The 11,659-nt window shown below is 62.9% G+C and overlaps 1 protein-coding gene across 1 annotated transcript; it reads left to right on the top strand.

Moving 5' to 3' along the window:
• CKMT1A (creatine kinase, mitochondrial 1A) lies at nt 4,319–7,763 on the top strand (the record flags this gene model as incomplete). Its single annotated transcript, XM_021407137.1, is given in 8 exon segments — nt 4,319–4,517; nt 4,672–4,767; nt 4,853–5,074; nt 5,349–5,434; nt 6,433–6,556; nt 6,712–6,846; nt 7,160–7,285; nt 7,517–7,763. Coding segments are annotated over 8 exon segments (1,105 nt in total), but the record flags the coding sequence as incomplete, so codon positions are not given.

The raw sequence follows: 11,659 nt of genomic DNA, 5'->3' as shown, positions 1-11,659 counted from the left end.
GCGGGTGGGGGCCGCTCCCCGCGACCGCGGCACCGGGGGAGGGGACGCGGGGCTCCCCCAGCTCCCCGAGGCAGCCCGCGTCCCGGGCCGGCGGTGACCTGGGTTCCGGTCAGCGCCCATCTCGGAGCCGCTCCCCGTCGTGGGGGACTAACTCCTCCGGCGGGACCAAACCCTTCCGCCTCGGGCGTCCGGAAAGGGGCGCCGGCGCGGCCCCGTCGAGGTTGCGGGCTCCGCCGTCCCCGAGCCCAAGGGCACCGTTCCTCCGGGCGGGGCCGCGCAAGCCCTGCTGCCGCGCCGGGGCGCGGGGCTCCCGGTATCGGGTCCTTGCCTACCGTGGGGCATCGCGGAGACGGCTCCCGGCCCGCGGGGCAGCGCCGACATCACTGCGCCGGGTCGGGAACGGGGAGCCCGGGGCCGACCGAGCTGGGGCAAAGCGCTGCCCCGGGGCCCGGGGCGGAGCGGATCAGAGCGGCTGCGGAAGGGTCCTGCGGAAGCCGGTGGCTGTGGCCGCCCGGTGAGGGGCTGGAGGCAGAGGGACCGCGGTTCAGTCTGGCGGGGACAGCCCCGCGAGGATGTGGAACACAGACACCGCCCGAGCTCAGCGCGGTCGTCAGAGGAGCCGGGGGCGTCCCGGCAGGGCCTCGCCCTCTCAGCTCGGGGCAGAGGGAGAAGCGAGATCCGCAGCTCCCGCGCGGCCATTCGTGCTGCGCTGCCTAGACGGAGCTGCGCTGGCGGTTTCAAACAGAGATGAGCCCCGAGGTATCGTTTGGAGCGGGCACGGTGCCCCGCACGGCTTGGGGGTGCTTCTGGGGTGACGCGGCTCTGTGGGATCCGCTGGTCGCGTCAGAGCTGTGCAGCAGTGCTGAGGCTGCAGCTCCAGCACCGAAGTTCTCACGTTGCACGCTTCACACCGCTCCTTGCCAGGGGCTGCGACTGGCAGCAGCCTGGCACAGGCCGGCGGTGGTCAGGGAGCAAGGAGTGGGTGCCCCCGTCCCGCTGCCGGCAGAGATGGTGTGGGGGAAGGTGCAGAACAGAGGAGGCAGCGCGCTGCTGCTCCAAACACACGCGGCTGCTGCGATCCTGCAGCAAACAGTGTGCCGTCAGCGCGCGGTGCTGCTCTGCATTGCAGGCTGAGCCCTGCTCGTGCAGAACGCTGTGCCGAGAGCCAGCGCCCGGCTGGGCCGTGGAAACGGAAAGAAAACTGTGTGATAACGGCCGCGCGGTGCTGTCTGTTCGCCTCGCAGCAGCGCTCTGTTTAAGAGCTTTCTGAACGGCCGCAGTGCCACAGACATCGGATCTGCATCGGGTGGGGATGCTGAGGGCCACGTGCTGGCCTTGCGAGACCTGCGGGGTGGGGGCGGCGGGGCTGGGGGCGGCACTGAGCCTGGGTGCAGAAAAGTGCTTCTCTGCGGCTGCGGAAGCAGCAGTTGGTGCCACTGGAAAGGGCGCTGGAGGCTGCTGGGTCAGTGCAAAGAGTTGTGGGAGGTGCAGGAGGGCAGGCAGATACACTATACCTGCTGTGCACTGGACAGTCCCCTCCCCAGTGCAGCAACCCTGGTGCAAGGGCACAAAGGGCACTACAAGCAGCCCTGTCCTGGGGCACAGAGGGCCATGGTGCTGCACTGGCAGCGAGGTGACTACTCCCCGCCGCGCTGCCCTGGCACACATCCATCTCTACTGGAAAAGCTCATGGCCTCCAGAGCTGGGGACCCCACTGGGAATGCACCTGCAACTCAGAATCAGGCACTGGGAACAGAACAGCATGAAGGGATCACAGTTCTACAGCTGGATTTGGGGAATAAAACCAAGGGACAGGGCAACCCCAAAAGGCCAAGTGCGGTGCTGCCTTCCTGCCTGTGGCCAAGTGAGCGCAGCACCGTGGCCCTTGGCTCCCTGTGCAGCTCTGCTCGGGCTCCGCTGGGCACAAGCACAGCACCAAGCGCAGAACACCGTCATCCCCTGTGACATTCTGCTTATCCAGGCCCCATGCAGCTTAGTTGGGGCGCTCTGGAAAGGCTGAAAAGAGATTGCCCAAATCTTCTGGCTGTGATTCAGGGCTGTTCTGGGGAAAGGTCTGCTCAGGACAGAGCTAAATCAGCGCTGCAGCAGGCGCAGATCCTGCAGCTTTAGAGTCTCTGAACCCTTTGCAGTGGGGGTAAGGACTGCTTATAGCAGGCGGCGTGCTTAAACCTAATACAGCCTCCTTCTGGCTGCAAGCAAGCTTGCTCCCCTTAGCAACCTTTGCTGGCTCTGAATGCAGTCTGCTGGCAGCAGGATGAGAGGCAGAGTGAACTGCAGCCCTGGCACACCGGGCAGTGCTGGAGGCAGGGAAGGGACACGTCCAAGTGTCCCTTTCTGAGCAGCAAATGCTTTTTATGAGAGTGTCTTGCACTGGGGAGACATGTGTCCACATCCAGCCAATGGCAGGAGCAACGAAGGAGGCTGAGCAGGCTCATCCCACATGCAACAAGGCATTCTTTGAGCCGGAGCATCTGAAACGGCAGAGATATGTGCGTAGGATGGGAAGCAGCCTCAGCCAGCCTGGGACCGGCTCTGCCTGGAGCAAACACCTCCATGCAAGGGACAGGCTGGAGCCAGAGCTTCCCCACGCAGAGCGGCGCCATGAGCCCAGCCTCCCTTTCTTTCTGCAAACTCCGGAAGCCACAAGCAGCAGCCAAGCCATAGGCACAGGGCCAATGTGCACTCCCGGACTGCAGACTCAGGGTCGGGGACGGCAAGCTCTGCAGAGCAGCATGGGGCCAGGTGCTGGCAGCCAAACTCAGGCCAGACTCGGGCACCTGGCTGGTGCCAAAGCTCAGAGGCGGTGGCAGTGACAGCGGTTGGCTGCTGCCGCTGCTGCCATAGACCCCTGTCTGCACCTGGCACCTCTGCTCCTTCCTGAGCTGCCCGTGCCACCCTGAGGGAGAGGGGAAGGATATCCCTGGCCACTGTCTGGTCCTCCTGACCTGGAGAGGGCTGCTCCTGTCCCACTCTAGACAATGGCACCTCCAGCGGGAGGGATTTGGCCAAGGAAAACGCAGTCGGGTCCTGCTCCACCAATTCCCCTGTGAGCACAGGACAAGCACAAAGCCCAGCTAAAGTGGGAATGAGGTCAGGAGACGGCCTCCCACTAAGCTGATTAGAGGCAAGCATCCTCCTAATACAATAAACTGCACCAGAGCAGTGCAGTTCCCACCAGCTGCAGATCAGGGTCAGCCCATTTCCTGCTCAATGGCGTCTGGGCTGCGTGGGGCCAGGGCCCCCAGGGCTGTGTGCAGATGCACAGACCCAAACACTGGGAGCAGGGGCACAGCAGGAGCAGCCGCCTTGCGCTGTGCAGAACAGAGCAAGGCCCCACACAGCCCGGAGCTGGCAGCCCTGTGCCCAGGCTCCACGTGGGGCCGTGGCTGACGTGGCTGCCTGCCACAAAGCACTCCCAGCACTAAGCCTTGGTACACAGTTGATAAGGAGCTGCACCCTGAGCACCAGCCAGATTTGCTTATGGACTCTTGTCCTCATGGTAGCCATCAGCTCAGGCTGCTCTCTGCTCCTGGGTGATGCCTGCAGCTGTCTTTGTGGGGATAGTACGGCTCTCCCTGCCCACTCTGCTATAGAGGTCTCCATAGGGCAGGGGCACCACTGGGACCTGGGGTGGATGACAGCTGCTGGCCACTCAGCAGCACCCGTTGCCCTCACTCCCACTCCTCAGGGAGATGAGGGAGAAAATGCAAGGAAAAAATGTTTGTAGGTGTCACACTCACCCATACAGGAAGAGAAGGTGTGACCGGATTCGTGATTTGGTCCTTAACAGTGGGTTGAGATAAAGAGCAGTTTAATGGAAGGAAAAAAAAGAACAAAGGTCATGCAGAAGTAAAAGGAGAGAAAAAAAATATTGATTTTCCATCAGTAAGCAATGCTCAGCCACTCCTTGGGAAGCAGTGCCTCAGGATACATAGAGGTCACTTGGGCAGATGGACGCTCTCATAATAAGAGCCCTTCCTTCTCCTTGCCCCCAGCTTTTATTGCTGAATGCGATGTGTGCAGGATGGAATTTGCCCTGGTTGGGTTAGGCCAGCTGCCCCAGGGGTGACCCCTCCCCACCTCCTGCCCATACCCAGGCTCTGTGGGACTGGGGAGAACCGTGGTGCTGTGCCAGTGCTGCTCAGTAGGAGACAGAACATTGGTGCCATATCAGTGCATCATAGCTACAGGTGTAACACACAGCACTGTGGGCTGTAGTGGGGAAATGAGCTCCAACCCAGTCAGACCCGGTGCAGAACTGCTGGACACAGAGGCTCATTGCTGTCTCCTCCCACAGTGCCGAGTACCCTGACCTGCGGAAGCACAACAACTGCATGGCCAGCAACCTGACGCCAGCCATCTACGCCCGGCTCTGTGACAAAGCCACCCCCAACGGCTGGACCTTGGACCAATGCATCCAGACTGGCGTGGACAACCCAGGCCACCCTTTCATCAAGACGGTGGGCATGGTGGCTGGTGATGAGGAGACATATGAGGTGAGCGATGGCCGGGGCCCTGCCGTGCTCCAGGCTCCATAGGGCACCTGCATCAGCCATGGCAGTCCTGGCACCTGCCATGTCCCCCACGTGAGCGGAAGGGCTCTGCATGGTGCTGGCTCTGAAGAGCTGCCCCTGTCCCACTTCCCTCCAGGTGTTTGCGGAGCTGTTTGACCCCGTGATCCAGGAGCGGCACAATGGGTACAACCCCCGCACCATGAAGCACGTCACGGACCTGGACGCCTCCAAGGTGGGCATGGTGCCGTGCGCCCCAGCCTTGGGAACAGTGATGCTCAGTGCTAGCTCTGCCCGCCAATGTCCCACATTTGTTCTAGATTAAGTTTGGCCACTTCGATGAGCGCTATGTGCTCTCATCCCGAGTCCGGACCGGGCGCAGCATCCGTGGGCTGAGCCTGCCACCAGCCTGCACCCGCGCCGAGCGGCGGGAGGTGGAGAAGGTGACGGTGGAGGCTCTGAATGGCCTCACAGGGGACCTGGCGGGCCGCTACTACCGTCTCAGTGAGATGACGGAGAAGGAGCAGCAGCAGCTCATTGATGTGAGTCGGGCAGCCCCAGCAGGACCCCGTCCTGGCACCACCTCCCACCACATCTCCCTTCCTCAGCCCAGAGCCTGCAGCACTGGGGCCCTGTCCCTAGCGCGGTTGCCCCATGCTGCAGAGGCTGCTCATGGCCCCACTCATAAGCTGGCCCTGGCACAGCCTCTGCACAGGGACAGCCAGTGACATGCACCTCCTGCATGGTGCATGGGGACCATAGGGACGGTGCCCTGGTATCCACCACGCGCCCTGCTGACACGCTGCCTCCCTACAGGACCACTTCCTCTTTGACAAGCCAGTGTCCCCTCTCCTGACGGCAGCAGGAATGGCCCGGGACTGGCCCGACGCCCGAGGGATCTGGTGAGTACCTGCCTGGCGCCGGGCAGCCAACAGGGCAGGAGGAGGACACTGCTGCTCCATCCTGCTGTCCCCGCCGTACCGCCCACGCTCCCACCCCACAGACCCCATTGCCTCCAGGCTGCCATTCCCCCAGCTCTGTGCCCATGGCTATGTTCTCCGTGCCCGCCCCAGCCTGGTTTCCTATCTCTGGCTGCAGCCCATGGAGATGCACAGAGCCAGGGGCAGCTGCTCCCTGCACAGTCCACAGAATTGTGCATGGCAGTGTGCAGCTCTGCAGCCATCCCAGGCCCTGCTGCCAGCCCTGCCTACTCTGCAGCACATTTTTCTCTCTGCTGACAAAAGCCTGTGCCTGCTTTCTGCTTCCCAGACACCGGCCAGCACTCCTCCCCACTCTGCACGCTGTACCCGCCCCCAAACTTACCCTGCCACAGCTGCTTCTCCCGCCTGCTGCCAGCACACCTACACACACCCACACACTGCAGAGCAGCTGCCAGAGTAAGTGCTCACCCACAGCACTCATGGCACAGTGCCTTTACAGCAGACACACGGAGAACACCTCTGCTACAAACAGTGCCCAAAAACCCAGCACCCCATATACACCCCACGGCCCCCACCACTGCCTGCACAGCACGGGAGCCACGCCCGCGCCCTGGGTCCGAGCAGGGCTGCCACTATGCTGGCACTGTGCTGGCACTGCACTGCTCCCAACCAGCAGTGCTTGCTTGTGCCCAGGGCACCTGAGCCTGCACTCATCACTTGTGTCAGCAAGTGCAGATGCACACTTTCTCATCTCCAGGAGCACCTCGTGGCCACAGGCATTGTCACTGTGCTGTGCTGTGCTCTGGCATCAGGCTCTGAGTCACAGGCGCAGGCAGACACCTGGGACATGGGCAGGATGGGCACCGTGCCCAGGGGACTGGGTGCTGCGGGGCTGCTGCTGCTGGCTGTGGGCACAGGGCTCTACCAGCCCCCACACAGCTGAGCACTGCCCTGTCCAGGCACAACAATGAGAAGACCTTCCTGATCTGGATCAACGAGGAGGACCACACGCGTGTCATCTCCATGGAGAAGGGTGGTAATATGAAGCGCGTCTTTGAGCGGTTCTGCCGGGGCCTGAAGGAGGTGAGCAACCTCAGCACTACCTTGCCAGCCCCGTGGATGGGGGCCCTGCAGGACTCGTGTCCTTCGTAGTCTCAGGGCTGGGCAGCACCTGTGGCAGGCGCACCATGCTGAGGGCTGGGCCGAGGGCTGAGCTGCTTTTTGTGCCTCTAACCCAGGTAGAGCGACTAATCCAGGAGCGAGGCTGGGAGTTCATGTGGAATGAGAGGCTGGGCTACATCCTGACCTGCCCCTCCAACCTGGGCACCGGGCTGCGGGCGGGTGTCCACATCAAGCTGCCACTGCTCAGCAAGGTAATGACCGTGGACGGTGCTGGGGGAGCCAGGGCTACAGGCGCAGGGAGCCCAGCCCCACCAGGATGAGAGGACTGTGCGGCACAGCCCTGGGTGCTGCTCGGGCTCACGCAGGGGAGTAGAGCAGCACATGGTGCCTGCATTGCAGCTAGAGGGGCCAGGCAGATGCGTGCTGAGTGGGATGTGCTTGGGGCCAGGCTCCCTGCAGGGCTGCAGATGAGGTGCTGCAGGGTGTGGGAGGGCGGCCCTGGGGAACTGTCAGGCTCCGTTGCTGATGGTCCTGCTGAGCACTGACAGCTCCTCTGGGCACCAGGACAACCGCTTCCCCAAGATCCTGGAGAACCTCCGGCTACAGAAGCGTGGGACAGGCGGTGTGGACACAGCGGCCACCGGCAATGTCTTCGACATCTCCAACCTGGACCGGCTGGGGAAGTCAGAGGTGGGCGAGAGGCAGAGCTGCTTTTGGCAAGGGCAGTTGGGAACATGTGCACACACCTCAGCACCAGAACAGCTTTGCAGCTGCATGCTGAAGCCAGCAGTGGGGCCTGGGTCTGCACCGTGCTCCATGGGTGCAGTACATGCCCTTCATGCAGCGGCTGCTGGCACAGCTTGGGGGGGTGTGGCTGGGGCCAGGACAGCCTCGAGTCAGGACTTTGTGCTCCTGGTGCAGGTGGAACTGGTGCAGCTGGTGATAGACGGCGTGAACTACCTGATTGACTGCGAGCGGCGGCTGGAGAAGGGTCAGGACATTCGCATCCCCTCCCCAGTGCCACAGTTCCGGCACTGAGCCATGCTGAGGCAGCGCCAGCCCTGCAGGACCCAGCTTCCCCTGTAGCTTATGCCATCACTGTGCCCAGCATGTCGCTGTGCTGTAACCCACAGAGCCAGGCCAGACCCCATAAACATGTGCTGCTGTAGCCTTGGCTCTCTCTGCTCCTTACCCCAACCAGCCCTGTGCCCACAGAGAGGCAACACAGACGGGTCTTGGTATCCATGAGCGGCTCTCCCTGTATTTCTTCAAGCCACTGCTTCCCTGGGGAATGTGCCTGAGGAGACCCAGGGGCTGCTCTGGGCTGGGAACTGTTGGGGCTGCATGTGGCTGGGGGGTGAAAGCCTGGGGGCAGCTAGCAGCAGGGTGCCCAGAGCTGCTGGGACAGGAGGGGATGGGAAAAGCGTTCTTGGCATTGCTGCAGGCATACAGGGAGCGGGGCTGGGTGCCCATCAGCGGTTTACTGGGGGATGCTCACAGCAAGCCATAGGCAGGCAGAGGAGAGCCAAGGTGAGGCCAGGCTCTGTCTCTGTTTCTGCCTGCCTGGAGCTCCATGGAAGGGGCTCGCGTCCCCACCGCTGCTGGGAGCCCTTCACAGCTCACACACACATATACACACACATGCACGAGTGCATACATGCACTCACAGCTCTGTTCGGGGATAGCACAGCGCTGCTGCCCCCAGAGCAGCTATTTGGGGCCTGGGTTTGGGCAGGAGGCAGCAGAAGGGAGCTCCTGCTGGGCACGGCCCGAGGCACAGCACGAGCCGGGCAGCGGGACCAGGTGCCAGCCCTTCCAATGTGCCGCCGCTGGCAAGGGCCAGGAGCGGGCGCTGCCCGTTGCAAACCTGCACGGTATGACCCCGGCGAGCACCGGAGCTGCCGGGTGTTCGAGTCCCGCGTCTCGGCCGCCCACAGAACGGCTGCCCCAGCACCACCAGCAGGCGGCTCCCGGCCCCCCGGCTCCGAGCTCGGCGGCCGGGCGGCCCAAGCGCGGGCTCTGGGGCGGCCGCATCTCGCCCAGCATCTGCGGCACTGCGGCACCCGGGCGGGCGGCACGCGCCGATCCCCAGCGCAGGACAGCCTCCCAGAAGCTGCCGCCGCTCCCCACACCCAGTCCAGTGGACGCCCCTCGGCACGGCCCCGCGTTCTTCTCACCGTCCGGGCCCAGCCGGGTCCCGGCTCAGCCCCCCGGGCATCCCTCCGGCGCGGCGGGGCGCGTGGGCCGGGGCCCGGCTGTGCCCCGTGCACGGCGCTCGCCTGGACCCGGCTGTGCCCCCCCCGGCACCCCGCCCGCCCGTACCGGGGAGCCCCGCGGCGCCCTCTGCCGGCCTCGAGGCGGAGCGGAGCAACGGGTCCAGGAGTAACGGATTGACGGCGGGGGGAGAGGGGGGGGAGCCGCGGCCCGGCGGCCCTCGTTTATCTGAAGGCGGTGGGTGGGAGGAAAGCGTCTCCCGGCGGCTCGTCCCGTTCGTCCCGGCGGGGAGGCGCGGCACCGAGCTGGTCCCATAGCCGCAGCAGCGCCCCAGGCCGGCCCGGAGCGGTTCCCCCGCGCTCACCGAACGCGCTCTGCGTTGTTGTGCTGCAGCAGCTCCAGGATGCGGCACAAGAACCCGCGGTGGTCGCGTCCCGGACCATCTCGGCCCCGCCGCACGGGAGGCGCTACCGTCAGATCCCCCACGCCGCGGGCGGGGCCGCGAGAACCGTCCTCGTGCTCGTGCTCGTGCTCGTGCTCGTGCTCGTGCTCGTGCTCGTGCTCGTGCTCGTGCTCGTCCTCGCTGTCTCTGCAGGGCCGGGCGCTGCGGAGCCGTCCGCAGGCTCGTGACGTTCACCCGGCGCCGTTCGCTCCGTCGGCTCAGAGCAGAGGCCGCGCTGCCCCGCTCTGCCCGCAGGTGCTGCATCTCGCTGGGGAGGAAAACCTGCGGTGAGCTCTGCCTGCAGCTGACCCGAGCCGTGTGACCTCGGTGCCTTCACCCCTATCGGAGCCAAGTAAAACCCAGTACAACGAATCTGCTTCGGTCTGAAGTGAGGACCGAGGAGCTGTCCGGCCTGAGGCTGGGTGGTTCCCCTGCTCCCGGTGCAGCTGCAGAGGGATGCCCTCTGCTTCCTCCCAGGGTCCTGCCCTCACCTGGCATCGCTCTCACTCGAACTCTCTAAGGCTGTCCTGGAGGGCCTGCGTCCCCTGTGGGTGCAGGAGCACGGTCATAAGGTGCTCTGCACCTCCCACGTGATGCGAGGAGATGTCTGGAGAGGAATGTGATGGTGTTCTCATCTCTACCTCTTTCTGGTTTGTGCTGTAGACAAATGCATTCGCCTCAAGGCTTTACTGTACTGTATTTTTTCTTTCAGATCAAGTAGGTTGTGCCCTATGCCATTCTCTGTCAAGCAATACTGAAATGCAGTCAGCACTGGGGAGAGGATGTCAGCACCCTGGAGTGAAGGGGTCTCAGGCTGTCCCTAGTTCTGCCTGTGAGGAGACCCCCGCCTTGCTGCTGTGTGCCTCATGGATGCAGGAGGAAGGGGTGGCTCCCCAGCTCCCAGCAAGGAGAGAGAAAGCACTGCTGGGTGTTGGGGGCCAGGCCCCTACTTCAGCAAGGATCCTGATTCAAAGTGAGCCAGAGGTTCAGGCACAGCTGAACTCTCGTCCTGCTGGAGCCCGCAGTGCTCACTGCAGCAAAGGGCAGCATCCACCCCGCTCTGCAGCCAGGTGCCGCCCTTTTGAGGAGCCCGGTGCTGATGCTTGGACAAAGCAGCACCCTTCGAGGTGTCCAGGGATTACCGGGGGGGTCGGTGGCTGGGTCTGGCCCAGCACTCATCAGTGATAGCTGCAACAACATTCTGCAAGAGGAAAGACGCATCAGTATCCAGACCATAACATAGGCTCCACTGATGATTTTGTTTATAGTGGGAATCTTCCAGATATCCTGGTGCAGTCTAAGCCCCTCATCCAGGCTGAAGAGAGTAAAGAGAGCCTGCAGAGCATGGGGAAAGCTACTACAAGAAGAAAATGGCTTTGTCATGTGAGGCATCTGTGTACTCCTGACATTGTCCATGTGGTGCTGGGCAGCCGGGCTGCACCGCAGCAGTCAGACAGCTGAGATCTCATGGCCCTTGTGCTGGAAGTCAGAGCACAGAGCAGCAGTGATGTGATGGGGCTTTCCCCCATGTCCCTGCAGAGCCGCTCTGCCTGTCCAGCACCACACTGCCTGTGCCTACCAGCGTTCTGCACACACAGCTCCATGTAGTGCTCGAGCTGCAGCAGCAGCCCTGATTCTCTCCATGGACACCTAGGGCAGGGGCCATGCCAGGGGCAGAGGACCACACTGTGGTGTGCCAGGTGCCAGCACACAGAACTCCACTGCACACTAGGCTCCTGCTACAGAGAGGGCAGTGCAGGGAGACAGGGCAGGGAGGTAAGCACGGAGGCTGTGGGCACTGTACCTGAAGCAGTACTTGAAGTCTGCATGCTCATAGTGTGAATGTGTGTAGTCCTCAAAGAGGAAGATGCCAGTGATGGTAGAGATGTAGAATAAAACTGACAGGAATACATAGGGGTAGTTCTAGCAGGGAAGAGGCGGTGCTGGCAGCAGGAGGGGCAGCTGCAGCACACAACACAGGAGGAAAGGGCAGAGGCTGCTGTGGCAGAGCCCTCTCCACCACCATTCTACCCCTGTGCAAGCCCACCTTCATAGTCTTCAGCAGGCACAAGAGGAACAGCTGTGCCTGCTCTAACCTGAAGATCTTTTGTGAACTCAGAATGTGTAAGACACAGCAGCCCTTTGAGATGATGTCTTCTGCATTGTGTAACAGCTGCGAGATCTCAGGAATGAAAGACTGCAGCAAGAAAAAGGCATGGAGTCTCCTGGCAGGCAGCAGCCCACCATCACCCCTCAGCACTGAGATGGGGCAGCCGGGCTGGCCTGGGCAGGAGGGGCCCAGGAATTGAGCATCAACCCAGCACTGGCCCTGGGCAACCCCATTTCCTGACCTGTTCTCCGCACCAATGAAAGGACTGTGGTAAGGTGGTGGCCCTGGAAGTAGGACT

The sequence above is a fragment of the Numida meleagris genome, chromosome 9 (genome assembly GCF_002078875.1).
Source record: "Numida meleagris isolate 19003 breed g44 Domestic line chromosome 9, NumMel1.0, whole genome shotgun sequence".
In the NCBI taxonomy this organism is placed as follows: Eukaryota; Metazoa; Chordata; class Aves; order Galliformes; family Numididae; genus Numida; species Numida meleagris.
Note: the sequence above shows the minus strand (reverse complement) of the source record. Positions and strands in the feature narration are given on the sequence as shown.